Source organism: Ailuropoda melanoleuca, chromosome 16 (genome assembly GCF_002007445.2).
Source record: "Ailuropoda melanoleuca isolate Jingjing chromosome 16, ASM200744v2, whole genome shotgun sequence".
Taxonomy (NCBI): domain Eukaryota; kingdom Metazoa; phylum Chordata; class Mammalia; order Carnivora; family Ursidae; genus Ailuropoda; species Ailuropoda melanoleuca.
The window spans coordinates 77,799,812-77,824,915 of NC_048233.1; the positions used below are offsets into that span (position 1 = coordinate 77,799,812).

General features: G+C 36.4%; 2 protein-coding genes across 3 annotated transcripts; both read left to right on the forward strand.

Moving 5' to 3' along the window:
• The first annotated feature begins 4,366 nt into the window (after nucleotides 1-4,366).
• On the forward strand, nucleotides 4,367-5,317 carry LOC100470294 (olfactory receptor 5AL1). Its single transcript, XM_011234352.1, has one exon. It carries the CDS (start codon nucleotides 4,376-4,378, stop codon nucleotides 5,315-5,317), a length of 942 nt encoding a protein of 313 aa, XP_011232654.1. The 5' UTR covers nucleotides 4,367-4,375.
• Nucleotides 5,318-15,445: 10,128 nt separating this feature from the next.
• Nucleotides 15,446-21,335, forward strand: LOC100470545 (olfactory receptor 5AL1). Of its 2 annotated transcripts, XM_002926886.2 has the most exons (2): nucleotides 15,446-16,365; nucleotides 21,296-21,335. In XM_002926886.2, exons 1-2 carry the CDS (start codon nucleotides 15,446-15,448, stop codon nucleotides 21,333-21,335), a joined length of 960 nt encoding a protein of 319 aa, XP_002926932.2. The 2 variants fall into 2 exon arrangements, with proteins under 2 accessions (XP_002926932.2, XP_034500503.1); XM_034644612.1 differs by lacking the exon at nucleotides 21,296-21,335 and having other exon boundaries at nucleotides 15,446-16,387.
• The last annotated feature ends 3,769 nt before the right edge of the window (nucleotides 21,336-25,104 follow it).

The following is a 25,104-nucleotide window of genomic DNA, read 5'->3' on the forward strand; positions in this document are numbered from 1 at the left end:
TCTTTTTTTTTTTATGATTTTTTTATTATATTATGTTAGTCACCATAGAGTACACCCCCGGATTCCGATGTAAAGTTCGATGCTTCATTAGTTAAGCACCTACTCTTGATCTTCAGCTCAGGTCATGATCTCAGGGTTGTGAGATCGAGCCCTGCATGGGGTTCTGTGCTGAGCATGGAGCCTGCTTAAGATTCTCTGTCTCCCTCTCCCTACCCTCTCTATCTCTCAAGGAAAAAAAAAAAAAAAAGAAAGAAAGAAAAAAGAAAAGGAAAGGAAAGGAAAAAAAAGGAAAGGAAAAGATATGTACATGTATTTTGTAACATCTGATTAAAAAAAAAAAAAAAAAGAAAATGCATTGAGAGGACAAGTCAAAATGAACAAAAGCAGTTCCCTACACGGAAAACAGGGAATGGAGTGGGGGCTGACAGGTATGGAAGGCAATTTAACTTTGAATATATTACACTATCCATTTTGGTTTTTAGAAGCATATCGAAGTTTCAAGGAATTAAAAAACAAAAGTCAAAGGTGAAAAAAAAAAAAGTAGACCTTCATTGCAGAAGCTTTCTGGTGCATCTAATTACATTCAAATAAAAGGCAAGTCTTTACATTGATCCAAAAAGTTCTGAATGGTGCGGCCATGTCAACTAGCAGACTTCATCTCCTTCTCTTCCCTTTTCTTTGCTCTGACCTCCTTGTCCCTAAGATAACAGCATATTTCCTCTACAGGTTTTTGTTTCTGTGCTTGTTTGTTTGTTTACCAAGTGGACAAAACATTTTGTAGACATTCTTTCAAGAAAGATGCATGAAAGGGCAGTAGGCACATGAAAAGATGCTCAGCAGCATTAGTCATCAGGAAAATGCAAATCAAAACCAAAATGAGATTCTACTTCGTACGTCATTTGCTTTCTGTTCTGCATCGCTGGTGCTGAGGACACCATTGGTTTCCATCTAAAGCAAATTTAGAGTCGTTCATCCAGTTTTGTGCAGTGATTACAACAAGGTATCAAATGCCCTATGATTTGTATGCACTCAGTTTTCTATTTTTTTATTATGATATGTTAGTCACCATACAGTACATCCTTAGTTTTTGATGCAGTGTTCCATGATTCATTGTTTGTGTATAACACTCAGTGCTCCATGCACTACGTGCCCACCTTAATACTCACCACTGGGCTAACCCCTCCCCCCTCCCCCATCCCCTCTAAAACCCTCAGTTTATTTCCCAGTTTTCTAGAGATGGAAGAAGAAAATGGATTTTCTTTTAAATTCGTCTTTGCTGTTGAATTGAAATGTGAGTCATAACAGTTTGAAACATTAATCTCAGAAGAAAGGTTTCGATGTTGCTCATTGGGAAACTGATTTTTGCCCAGTGGTTTTCAAAAACTGCTACTAACTACAAGGCCCGCAAACTGAATGTTTATTTGAAATAAATTCATAATTTTAACATGAAACCAGTGTAATAAAAATGAAAGCAGATATAGCAAATAATCAAAGCAGAAATAGCAATTAATCAAATTGTTTTCCCAAAAGAGATAATTAAAATGTTCCTCTACCCTAGGTTCTTCCTTTAAGTAATAGCCCAGAAGGTGATCTTCCATTTCAAGGGAAATAATTTGGTCCCCAAACAATAAATATCAAATAAATGCCTGTTCTTGTATATATATAATTATGTTGGTTTTCAATGCTTGTTAAAAATAGTGTAATACCCAAAAAAAGTTTCCTGAGGGACCACACACACACACAATACATAGTTGTCCCATAATACCTGGGTAATTTTAAAAGTTACTGGCTTCTCGAAGATTCCTTTCAGGTACACTAGACCAGACTACTTAAGGGTTTGTGGTTGAACTGAATGACAGTGTATTGAATATTGGAAGATATCAAATCATAGGAAAAAATATACTCTATCTTGGTGAGAAAGCCTTTGGACTTATATATATCATTGAACAGATAGTTATTGACCATCTTCTTGGTATTAGATATTATAAAAGGTAGGTGATTAAATTGGGTATAAAATACAAATTTATTGCTTAGAAATAACAGTTTTAGGTTTAGAATGTGCTACAGACATGTTAACGGTTGTTTGCCATATGGTGTAGCAAGTGCTAGGATGAAGGAACCAATGGATGCAAAAATGTATATATGAGGATCACTTAATCTGCCCTGAAAAGTCAGGAAAGCCTGCAAGAGGAAATGGTGCAACAGAGCACGGGAAGTTTAGTGGAAGAGAAGTCAAACAAAGAGAATGATGGCAAAAGGAAAGTGTTCTAGGCAAAGATTAAAACGTGTATAAAATTACGGCTTACATTTGAATAGCTATGGTAGTTTGGAATACCTGTGACCGAAACACTATTTGAAGACTATGAAAAGAGATCAGCCTAATCTGAGACACAGGAACTAGATTTTTAAGAGTTATGTCAGCCATGTTAAAGACCTTAGAATTTTGTCTTGAGAGCTATGGGAAGACACTGAAGGATTATATCAGGAGAACTTGAAAATGAAGTCCATGTCTATAAAAGTTCATATAAGCTAAAATGTAAGGAACAGAAAGACATAGGAAAGATTGGAGGCAAGAATAAAAATTAGGGGTCAGTTGCAAACAAAACAAAATGAAACAAAACAAAAAGTCACTGTGTTTTGGATCAAGGAAACAATGGAAGTGAACGGATCTGAAAAGTATGTAAAGTATGAAATGGGTAGTGGAAACAAGTTGAATATTGGCACAGGGAACAGAAAAGCATAGTAAAAGATAATTAGTCTGATTTGGAAGACTGAATGGATAATGGCACTGTTCATTGAAGCTGTAAAATACATACTCCAGGTCTTGAGTATTAGGTCCAATGTACAGAGATAGCAAACTATTTTCTGTATGTGATACTCTTGCATATGTATAATCATCATATAAATGCTTATTGAGGACACAGGATTGGATAAAATCAGTGAACAAGAAGGTTAAAGGGGAAAGGGTGGGGGGGCTTTAGAGAACGTCTGAAGAACATGTTGTCTCAAGCAGAGATAATAGGAGCAGAGCCTCCAAGGTAGGAAAATCAAAATGGACAAATAGTAAACTCAGAGACTGCTATGTTCTGGAAACCAAAGTGTATTCAAAAGAGTTCAATGCTACCAAGCTGCCAAAAAAAGGGAGGGAGGGGGGCTTTATTGGATTTGGGAGTAGGGAAGTTGATAGTTAACTTGGTGAGGGGATTTCTTGGTTTAATGGGAAAAGCAGGTAGGTTATACCTGGTTGTCATAAATATGATTGAAAAATTGGGGTTAGATGCCTGTTCTAAGCGCTTTTGGTTGAAAGTGTTGAAGGGGAGAGAAAAAATAAAATAGTAACCAAGATAAAGTTTCCAAGGAGATGTTAATCAAAACTTAAGTGGGGGAAGTGCTTTTTATATTTTACTATATTTTACCTGTCTTGCTCATCTGCGTCCTAACCATATGAAGTAACATGAGACAATGTAGTGATAAATAAAATCAAGTTAACTTATCATCTGCTGTGCTTAAGAAAGGAAGGGAGATGATTTCAATTCTGCCAGCTTTCATGCATTCAGAATCCAGCCTGGGTTTTTGGAAATGTTCTGTAACATAAACTCTGCTTCAATTCTATTCACTTTGGACCATTTAGATAATTGAAGAAAGAAGGTAAATAATGTCTCCTAATCATTGAGAGCTGTTTTACAATCTGGAAAATTACTCTCTGGTGTGCACTTTGCCAAAAGACAAAGGCAGAAAAATCACAGTCCTATTTTTCCTTAATATCGATACAATATGTGGTATTGAAAAAAAACAACAACGTGGAGATAAATAAAAAGAAGAGAATTATAAAATTATACCAAGCAGGATGCGTAAAAATAGTACTAATATTTTGATTTTGACTTTTATATTTTCTACAATTGATTTCAGTAACTTTTAATATTCTTATGAAATGATGAAATTGTAATAATTTTATGAGATACAACTTAAGAAATCATTTGATATATGCTGTCAAAGCCACTTACATTCTTAAAGTTCATTTTTATTTCTTTATATTTAAAGAAAAGTACAACACAGACTTTGATATTGTATTGATTATAAAATTTTAATTGAAATACTCTCTTTCTTCTTCTACAGATCCCTAATGTAATTTAAATCATGGAATTTCGGCCTGGACCAAAATCCTTTCACGCTGAAAGCATAAGTGAAATCCACCCATAATTCAGAGTGCTTATCAAGATTCTGCTTTGGCTGAATTTAACGTAACACCCTGGCTGCCAGGGCTATCTTCTCACATTGAATTGATTATTCCTTACACAGTGAAGTTTATTCAGAGTGTGTGCCCTAGAGAGTTAATTGTAGATTTGTCTCTTATTGTTTATGGTTCATCTATTTCATGGCAAAAGGCAATCATTCAGCAGTCACTGAGTTTATTCTCCTGGGCCTCACAGATAACCCTGAGCTTCAGGCCATTCTCTTTTGTGTATTCCTATTGATTTACTTAGTTACTGTCTTGGGTAATCTTGGTTTGATTGTGCTCATCCAAATCAGTCCTCAACTTCACACACCCATGTATTTTTTCCTCCGTCATCTGGCTTTTGTTGATTTTTATGGTACTTCCGCCATCACTCCGAACACCCTTGTGAACGCTTTACGTGAAATTAAAAGTATGCCATTTTATGCATGTGCCGTTCAAGTGTGTTGCTTTATCACATTTTCGGTTTGGGAATTATTAATGCTCTCCGTCATGGCCTATGATCGGTATGTGGCCATCTGCAACCCTTTACTGTACGTCATTCTCATGCCCAGGAAACTCTGCATCCAATTGGTCACTAGCTCTTATATTTATGGATTCTCTGTGGGGCTCATACAAGCAGTGGCTACATTCCACATGTATTTCTGTGACTCTAATGTGGTCAACCAGTTCTACTGCGATGATGTTCCCCTGATTGCTCTGGCCTGCTCAGACACCCAAGTCAAAGAGTTGATGTTGCTCATCATTGCTGGGTTCAATGTGTTCTGTTCTCTTCTTGTTGTTCTCCTATCCTATGTGCTCATTGTCTTCGCCATCTTAAAGATCCGTTCTGCTACAGGAAGACGAAAAGCCTTTTCTACCTGTGCTTCGCACCTGTTTTCGATTACCGTGTATTACGGGACCCTCAGTTTTATGTACCTGCGCCCCAAGTCAAGCCACTCCCTGGAAAAAGACAAGTTTGCCTCAGTGTTCTACGCAGTGGTGATTCCCATGTTAAATCCTTTAATCTACAGCTTGAGGAATCAGGAGGTAAAAAATGCTTTCAAGAAAATTTTTGAAAAAGCGCATTCTAGTAATCGATAATGGGTTGTGTTTTTCCTAAAGAAATGCTGGATATTAGGAACTTTTATTTTTTTTTATTTTAATGTTTTTTTATTATGTTAGTCACCATACAGTACATCCCTGGTTTCTGATGTAAAGTTCGATGATTCTTTAGTTGCGTATAACACCCAGTGCACCATGCAATACGTGCCCTCCTTACTACCCATCACCAGTCTATCCCATTCCCCCACTCCCCCTCCCCTCTGAGGCCCTCAGTTTGTTTCTCATATTAGGAAATTTTAAATGAAGGCTCGTACATGGTACAGTGCCAGTAAGTGTAGAAATCTTTGTCTTCTGAAGCTCAGTCTCATCTCCTTGAAAAAACAGTTATTTTCTCGGTTTTGCTTACATGTTTGTAGTATTTTAAAAATGCTTATTTGTTTAATTATTGAATTGTAAAAAAGAGACAAAAACCATCCATTCTGTTTTTCCATGAGATGCTTCAGTAATAGAGATGATGAACAAAGCAACTTAAAAGCATAACTTTATCTTATTTCATTGTGATGTTGAGAATTTTAGGTGGTCTTGTGAGACATCAACTATGTAAGCGTTATTAAAAATACCAGGTCTAATTTTCTTCCATAGTTGAACTGAAGTAAAAGATAGCAAGGTGCTTGTTTGAAGGGTTTTGGTTGAAAAATGCCTGAAAATTGACCTTGTTCTTTATTTTAAATGTCCTTATTGATATGGTTGAGCATTTTTAAAAAGATTTTATTTTTGTAGAGCAGTTTTAGGTTTACCACAAAATTGGAAGAAAGGTACAGAAATTTCTCACAGATGCTTACTGACACACCAGCATAGCCCTCCCACACACACACCATTATCAACATTCCTCACCAGAAAGGTACATTTGTCGCAGTGGATGAAACTATATTAAAATATCATAATTATCCAAAGTCCATAATTCACCTTGCATTCCCTCTTGGTGTCGTGCGTTGTATGGGTTGGGACAGAGGTACAATGACTTATATCCATCATTATATTATACAGAGTATTTTTGTTGCCCTAAAAATCCTCTGTGCTTTACTTATTCGCCTGTCCTCCACCTCTCCCACACCTGGCAACTGCTGATCTTTTTATTGTCTCCATTCTTTTCTAGAATATCATAGAGTTAGAATCATAAAGTATGTGGCCTTTTCGGATTGGGTTTTTTCACTTGGTGATAACGTAAGTTTCCTCCCTGTCTTTTCATGGCTTGATAGCTCATTTCTTTTTAGTACTGAAACATTCTACTGTCTGAATGTGCTATATGTTATTGATTCATTCACCTACTAAATGACATCTTAGCTGCTTTCAAGTTTTGGCAATTATGAATAAAACAGCTATAACCATCAGTGTGCCAGCTTCTGTGTGGATATAAGTTCTCAGCTCCTTTGGTTAAAGACCAATGAACACAATCGCTGGGTCCTTCCTTTCTTTCTGTCATAAGAACGCTTCTACCTTCTTAGCAAATTGCAAGTATGCACTACAATACTGTTGACTATAGTCCCATTGCTGTACACTGTATCTCCAGAACATATTCATCTTGCGTAACTAAAACTTTTTATCAGCATTTCCCCCATTTCTTCTTCCACCTCCAGCTCCTGCCAACCATTCCATTTTCTCTTGCTAAAAGTTTGGATTTCACATATAAGTTAGACCATGCAGTATTTGTCTTTCTGCGTCTGACTTATTGCACTTAGCATAACATCTTCCAGGTACATGCACAAATTTTGAAAGTAAAGAGTTTACATATCCTTGAAGAAGTCTGCCCTGAAGTAATTTATATATCTTTTTCTTTTTTGGTAGAGAAACTAAGGGTAAGCAAATTCTTCATTGTTCCATATTAGCAGATGCATTTTCTCAGGTTAAATAATTGTATTAAGTTTGTGTGTGCATTATCCCCATTTTATAAATAATTGAATTTTAAAGATAATAAGTGACTTGCTCAAGAACACACAGCTTGTATGTGGCAAAGTTAGGAAGGGGGGCCAAATATTTCTGAATTCAAAATTCATGGTTTTAATACTCTCAGACATTGACTAATGATTCAATGTGTCATATCTTTTCTATGTTTGCTTTGTTTAAGTGCCTTTAGGCAGATTTGGGAAGATCATAGTTGTGGTGGATTACTACCAAATAGGCCACACAAATTCCTAAGTCTATATTCACACAATTGTAGAGTTACCTTTCTTATGGACTCTGGCCCTGTGACTTGCTTTATAAAATAAAATGCTAAAAAGTGATGTTACACTGTAATTTCTAAGGTTTGACTCTTTATCTCCATGGGAGTGCTAAATGTTAGAACCCGACCACCATATTTATGGATGCCCAAGCTAGACACCTGGAAATGTCACTTGCATAAAAGAAAGTATTCCAGCTGTCACCCTCACCAAGTATCAGTTGTGATCAAGATTATCTTACCATACATCAGTCCTACTGCCCAACTGCCACCACATGAAGAAGGATTGTCCAGTTAGTCCACAGAATCATGAGAGATGATAAATCATGGTTGCTTTAGGCCACTAGGCTTTGGGGTTTTCTTTATATTGCAATAGATTTTGAAACATTAGTAAACACAAAAAGAATTGCAATTTTTAAATTTTTTTAAAGGTTTTGTTTATTTATTCATAAGAGACAGTGAGAGAGAGAGAGGAAGACAGTGGCAGAGGGAGAAGCAGGCTCCCCACAGGGTAAGGATCCTGACATGGACCCAATCCCAGGACCCTGGGATCACCACCTGAGCCAAAGGCAGACACTTAACCAACTGAGCCACCCAGGTGCCCAAGAATAGCATTTTTTTAAAGATTAAACTAGTTCTGAGTTGCCTGGGTGGCTCAGTCAGTTAGGCGTCCAACTCTTGATTTCTGCTCAGGTCCTGATCTCAGGGTTGTGAGATGGAGCCTTAAGTCAGGCTTGATGTTGGTCATTCCTCATGAAGCCTGTTAAGATTCTCTCCCTTCCTGATATCCAAGATCTATAAAGAACTTCTCAAACTCAACACTCAATAAACAAATAACCCAGTCAAAATATCCACAGAAGACATGAACAGACACTTCTCCAAGAAAGACATACAAATGGCTAACAGACACATGAAAAAATGCTCCACATCACTTGGCATCAAGGAAAAACAAATCAAAACCACTATGAGATATCACCTTACACCAGTTACAATGGCAAAAATTAACAAAACAGGAAACAACAAATGTTGGTGAGGATGTGGAGAAAGGGGAACCCTCTTACCCTGTTGGTGGGAATGCAAACTGGTACAACCACTCTGAAAAACAGTATGGAGATTCCTCAGGACCTCTAAAAATAGAGCTACCCTATGACCCAGCAATTGCACTACCAGGTATTTACCCCAAAGATACAGATGTAGTGAAAAGAAGGGGCACATGCACCCCAATGCTCATAGCAGAAATGTCCACAATAACCAAATTGTGAAAGGAGCCAAGATGGCCTTCAACCACTAAATGGATAAAGAAGATCTGGTACATATATACAATGGAATATTACTCAGCCATCAGAAAGGATGAATACCTGCCACTTGCATCAACATAGGTGGAACTGGAGGTGATTATGCTAAGTGAAATAAGTCAAGCAGAGAAAGACAATTATCATATGGCTTCACTCATATGTGGAAGATAAGAAATAGCATGGAGGACCATCGGGGAAGGGAGAGAAATCTGAAGAGGGAGAAATCAGAGAGGGAGATGAACCATGAGAGACATGGACCCTGGGAAGAAAACTGAGGGTTTCAGAGAGGAGGAAGATGAGTGGATGGGGCAACAGGGTGATGGGTATTAAGGAGGGCACATGTTGTGATGAGCACTGGGTGTTATACGTAACTAATGAATCATTGAATACCATATCAAAAACTAATGATATACTATACAGTGGCTAACTGAACGTAATAAAAAATTAAAAAATAAAATAAAGACAATGAAACAAACAAACAAACAAGGTTTCTCTCCCTTCTTCTGCCTCTGCTGCCCAATCCCTCTCAAAAAAAAGATTAAATTAGTTTTAAGAATAAATCCTAAAATTAGACTTTATGATTTTGACAGAAGGAAAAAGTTAAAAATATCTTTTTTAGTTTATTTTTTTATTAACATATAATGTATTATTTGTTTCAGGGGTACAGGTCTGTGATTCATCAGTCTTATATGATACCCAGTGCTCATTACAACATACCTTCCCCAATGTCCATCACCCAGTTACCCCATCCCGCTCCTCCCTCCCTTCCAGCAACTCTCAGTTTGTTTCCTAAGATTGAGAGTCTCTTATGGTTTGTCTCCCTCTCTGGTTTTGTCTTGTTTCATTTTTTCCTCTCTTCCCCTCTGATATAAAACAAAGTATGAACATATTCTCAAAGGGCCATGGCTGCACACATGCTGATGGATGTTTTTCAAGTCTCTGAGGAAAGCTACACTTAGTATAATCCTTACAGATTAGTTTTTAAAAATGCAAAAACATGCAAAATAAAAATAAAATGCAGAAAATTAAAATGCAAAAAATATGGTGGCTTCTGTATAATTTAGGTTTTAGATTTTTTGTTGTTGTTTTAATTCTGTTAGGCAGAATGGTGTTATAAAAACTCAGAAAAACAGTGTTCCTAGGATAAAATATCCACATTCAATAAGACTTAAATGTTCTTTTTTTCTTTTGTAAAAATAAGGAATTGTCTATGAATTTTCTGTCCATGTATCTTTCTATGTATCACTCTATACATACATGTGTATGTGGAATGGGGAGGAACAGAGTCAGCTAAAGAGTTTGAGGAGGGGGGGTCATTTCTCTGTGGTTAGCAGGCCTTAAATGCTTTCCAAAAGTGAAGACAAAGTGAAGTTCATTGTAAGTCATGTTCCTCTTTGACAAGAACTTTCAAACAATTTTCTGAGATTAAGTTAAATGGACCTCCAGGTCAATAAGAAATTCATGGTTAATTATTATTTGCCTACAGCTCAATAGATACTGACTTTCCCATGTAAGGTTGGATCTTTGGTGCAATCTAAATCAATACTTGGTAGCCTTGCAAACTGCAACAGCAGGCTAATGAAGTTTGATCAAATGCATACTGTTACCTCATGCTAAAATCCAAACTTTGATAAAATCCATACTAAAAGAAAAGAACTAAATAAAATATAATTAAATATTTTGTGATCACATTTTCCCATGTGTTAACATAATCTTTGTGCTAGTTATTAGTTCTTTATTATACTTGGGCTCAGCACAGTAATCTGAAATTTCAAATGATTGCTCTTTGGCTGTTAAGCAAATAGGATCTCAAAAGATTAACCGTAACATAATTGCTCATGCTCATGAAAAAGCATTACCTGTTTTGTTCTGTTTTTCCAGAAATTGCTTAAAATGATGTAACACAAAGAAAATGTTCTACAGGGATCAACAAATAGTACAAGATAGAGTCCCCATACTTTAGTAATGTTTAAATATTCACAGAATTTGTCTCAAGATAAGTTGGACTCTTTGGTTATACTGTGGATTGCTCAAAGGCAGCATGTAGTGGGGGGAAAAATCAAGGTAATTGAGGTAATAAAAAGGGTTTGAAGTATCACAAACTTTGTATTTTTTTTTTCCATTTTCTACTATTGTATTGGGACCATCTATGAATTGTTGAGTCCTAGGAGGTATTGGAGGAAAAAAGGGGGGAAATATAAAACTATCTTTGGGACCATCTATGAATTGTTGAGTCCTATGAGGTATTGAAGGAAAAAAAGGGGGAAATATAAAACTATCTTTGTTTGCCAAGAATTTGAAATTTAGAGTAGGTTACAAACAAATTAAAAGGTGACTCAATTGTTGGATTAAACACTTGAGAGGTAATGAAACACATCTAGAAAGGGGAAATTTCACCTGAAGTCTGAAGGATAAATAGAAAAATAGTAGCCAAATAGAAGAGGTTAAAATAAAGGGAAGAGTTTTCTGGCCCAAATGTGTACAAAATCCATGGTCACATCTGAGAAACAAATAGTCTGCAACATGGCTGGAGCATGGAGATTACGTCAGAAATTACACTCAAGGCACTACTATATGCATAGAAAGAGTGCAAAACTGGTGGATAAAATAAATGTTAGAGGGAAATAATCCAGAAAGTTTTGATAGAGTCCTCGATAAATAAAAGAATATAGGCGGTGTTAGAACTAGACAGATTTTTTTAAAATAAGTTAAATAATTAATAGTGTTCAATAATGCACTGTGTATTGGTGGAAGTTAAAAAGAAATATGAAAAATGTTTTCTTGGTTTCTTATGTGGATAACTGGTTGACAAACAGTACCATTCACTGAGGTAGAAAATACATGTGTATGAACAGGATAGGGTGGTTCTTGGATTGCTGAATTTTCTTTTGAACATGTTAAATTTAGGCGCATTGGGAATACCTAAACGAAGTTGTCTGGGAACCTATTAAATATATGTACCTGGAGTTCAGAGGAGAAATCTGGCCTAGAAATTTCAATTTTTGCATCACCAGCATATAAATGTGACAATTTTCCTTATAGCATTAGATGAGTGCTCTCAAGAGAAATGTGTGAAAATAGTATGAGTTGGCTGAGGGAAGAACCATAAGGTAATAGTCTATTTAAAGCATAAACAAAGGAAGCAGAGCCACCAAGGAATAAAAGTGCACGGAAAGATAGGAAAACCCAAAGATTTTAGCGACTCAGAAACAAAACGATGATGTCAGTGGTGTCTAATGCTACAGAGACATCATAAAAGAAACCCTCACTGTCTTTGGGAATAAGGAGCGTGTTGGTGAACTTGAAATGAGTAATTGCACTGCAATTACGCTGAGAACAGATTTCAGAATACAATAGATTGAGATATCTGCCTGAAGGACGAAGTAATGACTTTTCCAGGATGTTTGGTACTGAAGGGATAAAGAGCTGAGCTTCATGGAGGGTAAAGGAAAAGAAGTCAGAAGTCACTGGTGAGGGTTTTTTTTTTAACATATATTTTTAGATTGGTGGGAAAGACTGAATGAATTGGTAGAGGAAGAAGAAACAGAAGACAAAAAAGTTTGGGAACCAAAATAAAAGTTAAGATATTTGAAAAAGAATACACACCCCACTCCCTAAAAGAGTGGAAAGACTAGATGTGGAAGCAGGTAGTTTTGCACAAATGGTGACAGGAAGTTGAGAAATGTTCCATTTTATGACCCTAAGTCTTCCTGTGAAGTCAGAACTGTTAAGGACTACTGGGAGTAAGGGGGTGGGATGGAGGGGGGTGGGGAAGGCATCCAAAGGGTGTGAAATGACTGTATGCAGACTGAGAGACAAACAGTGTTTTGCAAAAAAGCAGGCCAAGTAAGTGACTACTTGATGTTAAATGTAATACATTTGTAATAATTCACTTTTGTCTACATGGTGTTCTTGGTAGTTTAGGAACAATTGCAAAAGACAGGAATATTTCAAAATACTCAAGTTTTGGTATATCTGAGAGGAAATAGGGCCAGAAAATTTGGAAGCTGGAAAGAGTCGTTCTATAACACATCACATTCTATAACACAACCTGTGGGGTAGGAGTTGAATAAAGGAGATGCCAATAGATCCAGGACAATGAGTGAAGTTAAAGGAATAGTGACACACATCCATAAAGGAAAAGTTGTAGTGTCACAACTGAGGTGAAAAGAAAAGGGTAGAATGTTGTGATCGTAAGATTTTTTTTTTTAATTTTGGTTATTTAGCATTTAATTTATTTCCAGATAAAACAATTTTCAAAATGGAACCATGGGAGCAGGAAGCTCAAGTGGAATGATGGTGGGGTCACTGATATCAAGATCAAAAATCTGAGAAGCCATATTATTAAATATGTGGGGTGTATGGGCACTGATGACAACTTTGTGGCAGAGGAAGAGAGTGATTTTAGGGCCAGAGTCTTCAAGGAATAAGGAAGTAGAAACTGGACATATAGATGACAACAGCAAATATGGGTATGAGCTTTGAACATCGGGGCAGCTAACACAAGTGCAAGATGTAACCATAAATAAGGACACTGCTCCAAACATGAACAATGACTTATCTTACCTGCCCGATTTGAAATATATGGAGAGTTTCATTCATATGGAACGGTTTGTGGAGAAGTGACCTGGAAAGAAGGAGGTTTTCAAGGGGGACCCAAATTTCAGTTTAAGGAAAGGAAAAGAAAATGATTGAAGATGTTGGAGACTTTTATAATATCAGAGTAAGATTTACACAGCCTCCAACACATCAGGAAACTATCAGTACTAGAAAGAATAAGAGCCAGGAAAGGCAAAGATTTGAGATCACAGCTTGTGAGGTGATGCAAGAACACTTCAAAGCACTGTCAAAAGAATAACTACCTGGGGCTCCTGCGTGGCTCAGTTGGTTAAGCGTGGGACTCTTGATTTCGGCTCAGGTCATGAGATCAAGCCCTGTGTTGGGCTCTGAGCTGGGCATGGATCCTGCTTAATATTCTCTTTCTTTCCCTCTACCTCCCCTACACCCCCACCCCACCCTGAGGAGCACGCGTTATCTTTCTCTTAATAATAATAATAATAGTAATAATAGTAACCTCCTGCAGTCATCAGCATGAGGGGATTGCACACAGCTATCCACAGAGTAAGGCTCAGTCTGAATATCGTTAATACTATTACAGTTAAAATGTACTTATTTAACGTAGTATAAGATGGGCACTATTCTAAATGCCTGACATGGGCAAACTGATAAATCCCTTTCCAAACTTGCCTTGATCTCTGGTTAACTGGGAAATTCTGGCCTCTCTGAAAGATCATTTCTTTATGAATTGAGGCTAGGGAACCAAGGACCAGTTAGCAAGAGTATCTGCTTTACCCTAGCTAATTATGAACCATGAAGAGTGTTTAAGCTCTTACACTCTGTTTCCATATCTGAAAATGAAGATGATAGCTATATTGCCAATATAGAGGATAGGTATAAAGATAATCTGAGATGAAATAGTGAAAAAGAAAATCAAATTTATCTCCCTCTTCTGCTCAAGATCATAAAAGCTGCTCCCTTTTAATTAGTTAGAAACTGGTTTGTATTTATAAAAACTTATTCTAGAATTTTTTTCATCCGCTGTGCTTTTGGGTGTTTGAAGATATATGATAAATGTGTTTTCTGAACTACTTAATATAGTTTAATGTTGTTAATGTTTATTTTAATAAAAGCAAGACTATCCATATTTCTTTTTTTTTTACTTATTTTTTTAATGATTTTTTATTATATTATGTTAGTCACCATACAGTACATCCCCGGTTTCCGATGTAAAGTTCGATGATTCTATTTCTAAGGGTTTTTTTTTTTTTCACCCTTTAATTTACAAATACTACATAACATTGAAGGAAAACTAGAAATCATAGTAAATAAGAAAATAACATAAACCAAAAATTATACAGGGACACCTGGGTGGCTCAGTCAATTAAGCATCCACCTTTGGCTCAGGTCATGATCCCAGAGTTCTGGGATGGAGCCTCAAGTCAGACACCCTGCTCAGCGGGGAGCCCACTTCTCCCTCTCCCTCTGCCTGCCACTCCCCCTCCTTGTGCTTTTTCTCTCTCTTTCTGTCAAATAAATAAATAAAATCTTTCAAAAAACTATAAAATATTATTAATATCAGACATAGATATCACTATATCTATATTAGATACAGATATCAGTATTCAAAATTTTGTTTATGATTTTTCATATTATCTTTTCTGGCATTGATTTTTTTTAATTTTTGTTTCCTTTCAAATAAAAATTTCAAAGGAATTAGTATAATTTTGTTTAAAATATTTCATCAATTTAAAAAATATTTTATCTGTGTTCACATAACGCTCAATCTTTATTTTCTTTTACTAAAAATAGTTATGACAGAGATTATTCAGTTATGTTAAATTTAAATAAAATACCATCTTACTCTGTTTACAAATCCCCAGATTTTCATCTTTTGGAATTGCTGCCTAGAACAAATCACTTCATTCTGAAGCCAGAACTAACATGAGGATTCTCCTGTGAATGTGTTCAACATAAGATCATGGTGGTCAGAACCAGCTCCTAACATCTGCTTGATTATTGCCAATGGAGACGAGCATATTCAGAACATACACTCTGGAGGGTCTTCAAACATAAAAAGTCTTTGAAGTCTATTCCATGGCCAGAGGCAATCATTCAGTAGTCTCTGAGTTCATCCTCTTGGGACTCACTGATAATCCAGAGCTTCAAGTCTTTCTCTTTGGCATATTCCTACTCATCTACTTAGCTAGTGTCTTGGGTAATCTCGGTTTGATGGTGCTCATCCACGTCAGCCCTCAGCTTCACACACCCATGTATTTTTTTCTCAGCCATCTGGCTTTTGTTGATTTTTCTTTTACTTCATCCGTCACCCCAAACACCTTGGTGAATTTCCTGTGTGATGTTAAAAGTATAGCATTTTATGCATGCGCCATTCAGGTTTGCTTCTTCATCACATTTGTAGTTTGTGAACTGTATTTGCTCGCGATCATGGCCTACGATCGGTATGTAGCCATCTGCAACCCTCTACTCTATGCCATTCTCATGCCTAGAAAGCTCTGTCATGGAATGATTGCTAGCACATACACGTACGGATTCACAGTGGGTCTCATACAGACAGTGGCAACATTCCTCTTGCCTTTTTGCAGCTCCAACGTGGTCAACCACTTTTACTGTGATGATATTCCCTTGATTGCTCTAGCCTGCTCTGACACTCACACCAAAGAGCTGATGTTGTTCATCATCGCTGGGTTCAATACCCTCTGCTCTCTACTGCTTGTAATAATTTCTTATATCTTCATCTTCTTTGCCATCCTGAGGATCCATTCTACTGAAGGAAGACAGAAAGCCTTTTCTACATGCACTTCCCACCTCACCTCCATCACAATATTTTATGGGACAATCATTTTTATGTACCTACTGCCCAAGTCAAGCCATTCTCTGAACACAGATAAATTTGCTTCGGTGTTTTACGTGGTAGTGATTCCCACGTTAAACCTGCTGATCTACAGCTTGAGAAATCAGGAGGTAAAAAATGCACTGAAAAGAATTATAGGAAAGTTGTGTTTGCCTGCCAAATAACTTAAAAATCATTGAACAGGAAAGAATCGGAGGACTTTGAGCTGTGTCTTACCTAGAGTTACCATGCTGATAAATGGTAGATTTGAATTCCTCACTTCCTGGGCTCAAATTCAATCAGATGTCTTACCCCCTATTCCATTCTGTGATTTCCACATGAACGGTATTTTGTAAGTTTTAAATTATTGAATTGTAAAAGGAGAGAGAAAAATAGAGAAAGTGAGAGAGTGAGAGCCAGAGAGCCAGAGGGAGGGGAGGGGGGAGACAGAGAGAGATTCTTAACCTGCTTGACCATGACATCCTCTCCAAAATCAAAGGAACAGAGTATGTGGGAATAGTGGCTTTATGAGAATTCTGTGTCATATTGAAAAATTTGGGTTGTACTGAAATAGATCAATATCTGGTATCTTGTATTTCAAGTTGCTCTATAAATAATCTGCAAATAATGTCAATGTTGAATAGCAAGGATTTTTTACTTTAACACTATGGATAATATCCCTAATACTCCACTTTCGGCATTCAGCTAAGAGATAGCACCAACCAAGTTACCTTGACATTGATTTTGTATCAGTTTATTTCAGTGGAGTCACTTTACATACATGATTATAATTACTGCCTAGGTGATATTAAGTGTATAGTTAGGAGTGTGGACTCTTCATTCCCATAAGTTTGGTAACAATCTTAGCTTTTCCAAGAGGTGTTGCTATTGGTAAATTATTTTACATTTCCATATCTTGGTTTTCCAAGTGCAGAAGGTAGTAATAGTTCTTTTCTCTAGGACTGCTTGTGAGGATTAAATAAGATTTTAAATATGAAAGGTGTTGCACGGGGGCGCCTGGGTGGCTCAGTTGATTAAGCATCCGACTTTGGCTCAAGTTATGGTCTTGGAATCCTGGGATCCAGTCCCTTGTCAGGCTCCCCTAAGCAGGGAGTCTGCTTGTCCCTCTCCCTCTGCCCCTCCCCCTGCTCCTGGTGTCTCTCTCTCTCAAATAAATAAATAAATAATCTTTAAGAAAAGGGGGGGTTATTGCACGGTTCCCAACACATAGCAAGCATTTCATAAGTGTTACCTATTAGACTTCATTATTAAAATTGTTATTACATCAGTGATCCCTTTTATTAGGTATTAGGTTTTAGGAAATAGTTGGCAACATGACATGCTTCATTTCAAAATCAACAAAATGAAGATGTAAAAGCTAAGAAATTATTTTATTGTGATCTTTCAAACAATTCAGTTCTTTTAAATTTCCTTTTGCATCCCCTGTTTGTGAACATATTTTAAATTGAATTGTTCAAGTTCTTACATTCCTGCTATAAAAATAAGCATCTTTTTTCCCTTGAAAAAAAGAATTAAGCTACTTTTGTCATATTTAGCAATGAATGGACAAATAAATAATGAGTTTAACTAGTTTGAAACTTTTCAAAGTAAAAATAGAGCCAACATTGATTTTTTTTGTTTAATCCCCATTACCTATTTCACCATCCCCCACCCACATCACCTCTGGTAACCACCATTTTGCTTTCCGTAGTTAAAGGGTCTGCTTTTTGGTTTGTCTCTTTTTCCCTTTGTTTTGTTTCTTAAATTCCACATATGAGTGAAATCTATGCTGTTTGTCTTTTTTTTTTTTTTTTTAAGAATTTCTTTATTTATTTGACAGAGAGAGAGACTGCGAGAGAGGGAACACAAGCAGGGGGAGTGGGAGAGGGACAAGCAGACTCCCCTCTGAGCAGGGAGTCTGATGTAGGACTCCATCCCAGGACCCTGGGATCATGACCTGAGTTGAAGGCAGATGACAACTGAGCCACCCAGGTGCCCCACTGTTTGTTTTTCTATTGAATGCTTTTCCATGTGTCAGGTGCTTACAGAAGTGCTTTAAATTAGTTACTTTAATTAATTGCTCAGTTAATTTTCCTAGCACCCTACTTGAGACAATTATCTAAAAACCAAAAAATTCTTAACAGTTTATGTAATTCGTTAACACAACATGTATCTAATAATTGGGGGGAAAAACAAGATTTGAGTTCACTTTTGTCCGACTGTAAAACTTCATTTTTTTAATGGCTATCTTATATTTTCAATTACAGTTATACAACCTTGGGATTTTTAAAACACTGAATGGTGATTCACAAAAATGTCACTTAAAATTAGATTGAAGCTAAATTTTTCACAAGCTAAAGAAATAATTAGAAAGATATGTGAGCCTTAGTCTGGCACAGAAAATTTATCTCCCCTGTTAGTCATACACTCTGGAGAAAAAAGTAAAGAGAAAGGTCACCACATATAGAGCTGAGGACCTTCTGTCTTTATCATCCGTTTCCCTACCAGTGAAGTTAGCTTCAAATATTTCTGAGAATTTCCCATCTCCCTGAAAAGTCAGGTTCTTAACTGTTTCCATAAAGCTTAACCATATTTCACTTCAACACTTTGATGTCGCTGGTTCCCATTTGCTATCACAAAACTGCCTTGGTTGACAACCTAAGGAAAGGCCGTAGCAACTGGAGACACAATCTTCTCATTGACAAATTGAGACTTTTAAAGGGTCCCTGGGTGGCTCAGTGGATTAAGCATCTGCCTTCAGCTTAGGTCATGATCCCGGGATCCTGGGATCAGGCTCCCTGCTCAGTGGGGAGTCCACTTCTCCCTCTCCCTCTTCCCCACCCCCACCCCCCCTTGTGCTTTCTCTCAAATAAATAAAATCTTTAAAAATTTTAAAAAATAAATGGAGACTTCTTTTTCAAGATTTATTTATTTATTTATTTATTTATTTGACAGAGAGAAAGAGCACAAGTAGACAGAGGGAGAGGGAGAAGCATGTTACCCACTGAGCGGAGAGCCCAAGGCGGGACTGGATTCCCCAACCCTGGATAATGACCTGAGCCTTAACCGACTGAGACACCCAGGCAACCCTAAATTGAGACTTTTAAGAAAAGTTATCTCTAATAGTCCTCAGTCTGGGTGATTACTTACATAATAGAATACCAACACCCTATGCTTAGTTTAATTGTTTAATGACCAAATTAAGTGCCAAAAAAGAAGGCCTGAGGAGGAAAAGAGCCAGTAAGTGTAAAATCACTAGTGGTTCTTCTTTATAGATTACTTTCTAATACAAACTTTGGTGAGGTCAAAAAAAAATGTAGAAAAAATGGGTTCCTCTTAACTAATATATAAGTAAGAAATGTAATTGAGAGAATGTGAGAGAATTAGAAGTAAGCATTTCAAAAATGTTTCAAAAACATTAAGTTTATCAGAACATTTACATTCTAGATACATTCCTGAAAATCCTGTGCCTCTAGAACAATTGAATTGTTTTAAGTAAACTATGTTTTTAAGGAATTTTAACTTTGTACATGTTTAAATTATCCTGTTGGAAGGTAAAATAGGTTAAAGACCATTTAATTTCTGTAGTTTCTAAATTCTGATTTTCACATATTAAACGTCGATGTGTGTGTCTTATTTCTTAGTATCGATAAGAATATTAAATGAGTTGATAAATGCTAACCACACGGAATTAGGCCAAACAGTGCTGAACACTTTAAAAATGCCAACTATTTTTATTTGCATTACTCTTAATATTATTGTGAGTGTTAGTGCAAAAATTTTAGAACTGAGTGATGGCCTTTTATTCAAATAAAACATTTAAAAACTAGTTATACAGAAAGGGCACGGTTCTTTTTAGAACAAGTCAGTCTTCATTCAACAAACTGAAAAAAGTGAAGAGTAGCCCAATTAAAGAAAATCTAATAGAAAGTCTAAAGCTTTCAATATCAATATGACAAAACATTTGCTTGGATTTTTATTCAAAGTAAAACACTAATCCATTGTAGTTACCAAAAAAATCCTTGATCTATAAGAACATATCTTTGGGATGGTCCATCACTAATAATGATCATTAAACTGGCACAGAAAAAACCCCACATTAGGTGCCAATGATTGTCATCCTCACATATATTTTTAAATTATAGACTTATATTTGCATTTAGAATTATCATATTACCATCCACATGAACTTAGGCAAGACATTGTGACTTCCTCAGCCATCCGACGCTCCCTCTGTGTATCCCAAAACACATACCAGTGACATGACATGGCATGAGAAAGGCTTAGAAAGCATGGGTGTGAGTCTGATTGCCTTAAAACCCTTCTTGAGGCCAAACACTCTTCTGAGAAGCAAAATTAGGAAAATGAAATCCAGTGGATTTCTATTTTATTTCAGGATTCAAAAATTACAGTGAGTACCCATTCTTCATTTAAGAGGAGCATTTTTACAGTACATTTGGTGTTTTCAAAGGCTAAGGATAGAAAAACACTGTTACCAGCACTTAAGTATAGAACGATTCTTGGTCGCCCATTCACATAAGAGAATTTTAGACAGAAAAACCCACCTGCCTTGGTATTTCTCCTCCGTTGGCCATATAATAACAACTAGCTTTTGCGGGTACTACTGTCACACAGAGGGTGATTCTAGATTATCTAGCTAACTCAATATGAGGTCACTGAAGGAATGTGTGTGTGTGAGAGAGAGAGAAACAGGCAGAGAAAAGAGGGAGGGAGGGAGAGATGGACGAGGAACTGGAGATGAAGAAAGAAGCAGGCATCCTTTAGAAAGTACTGAAAAGCAAAGAGTGTGACAATAAGGAGTATGAAACTAAGAAATGCAATTAGGATGTTATTGGTATTATCTTTAAAACCAGACAGATGTCATCGAATACCACCACTCACCAAGGGGAGAGGTTTCGAATGGGGAGCCTGGCTATGGGTAGAGCATTGGTGATTCACTCCATACCCAAACTCCATGACTCACCTGCTAGGCAATGATCCTAGATCCCGGTGAGCTCATTCTGAAGTTGGGTGATTTATTAGTTCCTAGATCCCTTTGGGATTAAATTTGAACCTTTGGAAACGTCTGAAAGTTGTAACATTTCCTTTCTTATTTTTCTCAAATTAAGGTGAGGTGGACAAATTATATTGGGGAGGTTAAAAAATCTTTTAATGATCTGTATTCCTGAAGGAACCATACTTCAATTATAGCAATCAGACAATTTCCATAAAGGCAAAAGTAGACTATACTACTAGAAACAACATGAAAATACTGTGAACCTTGGTTCATTTGAATAAAAATTCAAGTTTTATGAAAGTAAAAGACCAATACTTAAGCCCTGAGTAACTATCTTATGAGACCTTGGACAATGGCCATATTCTTTTTAAGCCTCAATTGTAAAATCATATAATAATGATACATCTTTTATGATTTTGTGAGTATTAAACAAATTAATGTAAGTGAAGTACTCAGTAAACTCTATGGTAAGTCATAAGTGTTCAGAAGATGTTTGCTTAAAAAATCAGAGGAAACAAAAAATAAATTAAGCCAAAATTTTTCCAAAATCATACTTGAAAGACAGTTTCAGATTCTACCTTGGTGAATCTATACAAGAAGGGAAATGTGTTTTTTATTAATGGTAAACATAGGTTCTCACCAAATTTCAAACTAGAAAACCATTTTCAAGTCTAATATATCTCATATATTGCTAGATATGTGTGTGTGTAAAACAAAACTCATAGCAGAAGCAAAAATTCCTGGAAAATTTGTCTACTGCTTCCAGTTTCTCCCAACTTTTGTCCTTTCCAAACCAGCTTTTCCTCCACCACTGAAGCCAGTTCTTTATCGTTTGTCTGTTTATTATTCTACTGATACATACAACGAGCGTTTTTCAATTCTTTGTCAGATTTCCTCTGAAACCTGGAAAAATGTATATTGTCTCACTCCTTGTCATCTGATAAACCACACTTTTTTTTTCAGTTTTCTCTCTTTTCTTAATCATGATAAGAACATTTCATGTGAGATCAAGCCCATTGACAATTTTTTTAAGTGCACAATACAGCACTGTTAAGTATAGACAAAATGTACAGCAGAGATCTAGAACTTAGTCATCTTACGTTATGGACCTTTTCTATCCATTGACAAAGAACTCTCATTTCCTCCACCCCCCAGTCCCTGGCAACCACCATTCTCTTTCTATGAGCCTTTGTTAGATGCCTCATTCTACTTAGAATAATGCATATTCATCCTTCTATAGCTGGCTTGTTTCACTTAGCATAATGTCCTCATGTTATCACATATGGCAGAATTTTCTTTTTTTCAAGGTTGAATGATATCCTTTGTAGGTGTATGCTGCATTTTCTTTATTCATCACCTATCAATGGACCTTTAAGTTGCTTCCACATTGTGGTTACTGGGAATAATGACNGTTTCACTTAGCATAATGTCCTCATGTTATCACATATGGCAGAATTTTCTTTTTTTCAAGGTTGAATGATATTCTATTGTAGGTGTATGCTGCATTTTCTTTATTCATCGCCTATCAATGGACCTTTAAGTTGCTTCCACATTGTGATTACTGGGAATAATGACGTAAGGAACATGAAGACGCAGATATCTCTTCTAGATCTTGATTTCAATTCTTTGGATATATATCCAGAAGTGAGATTTATATGGTAGTTCTATTTTCATTTTCTGAGGAACCTCTATAATGTTTTCCACAGCAGCTATGCCATGTTATATTCCTACCAATTATGTACAAGGCAATTTCTCAACAACCCTACCAACACTAACCCTTGCTTTCAATTTCTCAAGGCCTTACAACTTATTATTTGAATCATCCTCAATCTAAACATCTGAGGTCATCTAATTTAACATGATCATTTAAACAGATGAGGAAACTAAGTCTCCTCGACCTTAAGTAATTCCCTCAGTTTCCCTCTATAAATAAATAAAAGAACATCACTGTCTTCACTAACAATAATATTCACAGACACTTATTTAGGGTCACTCATATTGTTCCCAGCACTTTGTGTAGGAGTGTGCCTCTGTGTGTAATTTTTATGTATTTATATATGATATATTTTATAAATTTTATATATTATACATATAATTATATATACATTTAATTTTCATAACAATCCTGTGACATAAGTATTATTATTATTATTTTCAAAGGAGGAAACCAAAATATAGAGAGATTGGGCACCTTCCTCAAGGTCACCCACTGGGTAAGTGGAAGAGCCATACTTTGATCCCAGGGACACAACCATGAATTGGCACTTCTTCCCTTCTCTGCTCTAAGCATAAATATACTGACTGCATCTCCCAGGAATGCATGAAACCTGGATCCAAATGGATGCAGCCAAAAGGAAGTTGTGACAAGAGGACCAAGAGAGGGAGATCTGAGCACTTAAGTGTCCCTGTCGTTGCTTCCTCCTCTCTTTAGTACCATGTCTCAAACAGCAGATGCAACCGTGTTTCTCTGGCTCCCTCCAGTCAGCCCCTCATCCACAGTCTTGCTCCCATTGGACTCCTACAACTTCCTATGTTCCTTCAGACTTAGAGGTGCTGATAAGATTGCACTCTTGTTAGTTTCTAGATGCCTCACTATTCTTTGCTTGTTCACATCTCTTCAATCGAATTATATAGGTTTATTCTCAGGAATCTGATCAGTAATTCTCAAATTCCATTGCAAGTCATCTCATTTTTTGTTTGTGTTTTTGAAAATCAAATGCTTTGGGAATTTGTTAGTAAGTAAGATCACGTCTATTTATTTAAGTGAGAGTGGGTGCATTCTAAGGCCTTTGGATAAATGAAGCACTCAAGACAGGATTTAAAGAATGGACAAGATTACTATTCCTAGAAATGAGGAAATGATCTGTAAGGTGCATGGATCTTTACTATCTGCTTAAAATATTAACCCTACACTTTATCCTTGTGATCAAAATTATATATCTTAAGTGAGATATGTGTGGATATGAGTAAGAAAAATAATCTCTTGACAACTGTCAGGTGAGATCTGGTCTAACGCTAAAAGCTAAGTTGTAGCATCATATCAATAATATTACTGATATATCAGTAATTTCACAGAGCACCAACATGAGAAAAGTTTACTTGGTAATGTTAATGAAGCAAGACAAAAAGAGTCACTGAGTGATAATGTCAGAGATCTAGACAAAATCAAGAATGCTGTGTCTAAACCACAAAAATGGTCAAATATCCTTTTCATCTGGCTAATATAAGTGACTGTTGCTTCTTTACCAATTAAAGCTTTAGCCTGACTCCAATCTGTCCATGTTCTAAATAAGAACCATTAACATATCAAATCATAAAAACACAGCCACTTGATGACAGCACTTAATTCAGAGTGCAATCATGCTGTATTGAACCCTACCCTAAATAACTTCACAGGATGAAATCCCGTATCAAACTTGATACCTAAGCCACTTATTGAGATGGACCTGTTTCCCATGGTATTCAACCTCCCTTGTTGAAATGAGCAACGGTAACACATCTTTGACTAGAGTTTCTTCCTGGTGGTCATTGCATGGAGAACCCTGATAGATGAAATGGTGTGAATTCTGGAATTTATTTCAAAATAACTTTTGGGGGCCAGTGGATGGGGTAAGAAGTATGGATAAAGTATATCTGACCATTAATGTAGACACTGAAGCTGGACAATTGTTGTTAGGGTAGGGATTATTATATCAAATCTTCTCATTTTGTTTATATTTGAAAATGTCCCTACTAAAAATATTTACTAATAATAATCCATTTACTAAAAGGATAAAGATGTTTTAAAATTTGTAAGTAGTCATATTAGTTGGGGGTTAAAATATCAATACATCTCTATTAAAAGTATTATCATAGAGGCCAGGAAACCTGTATAAAGGAAAAAAA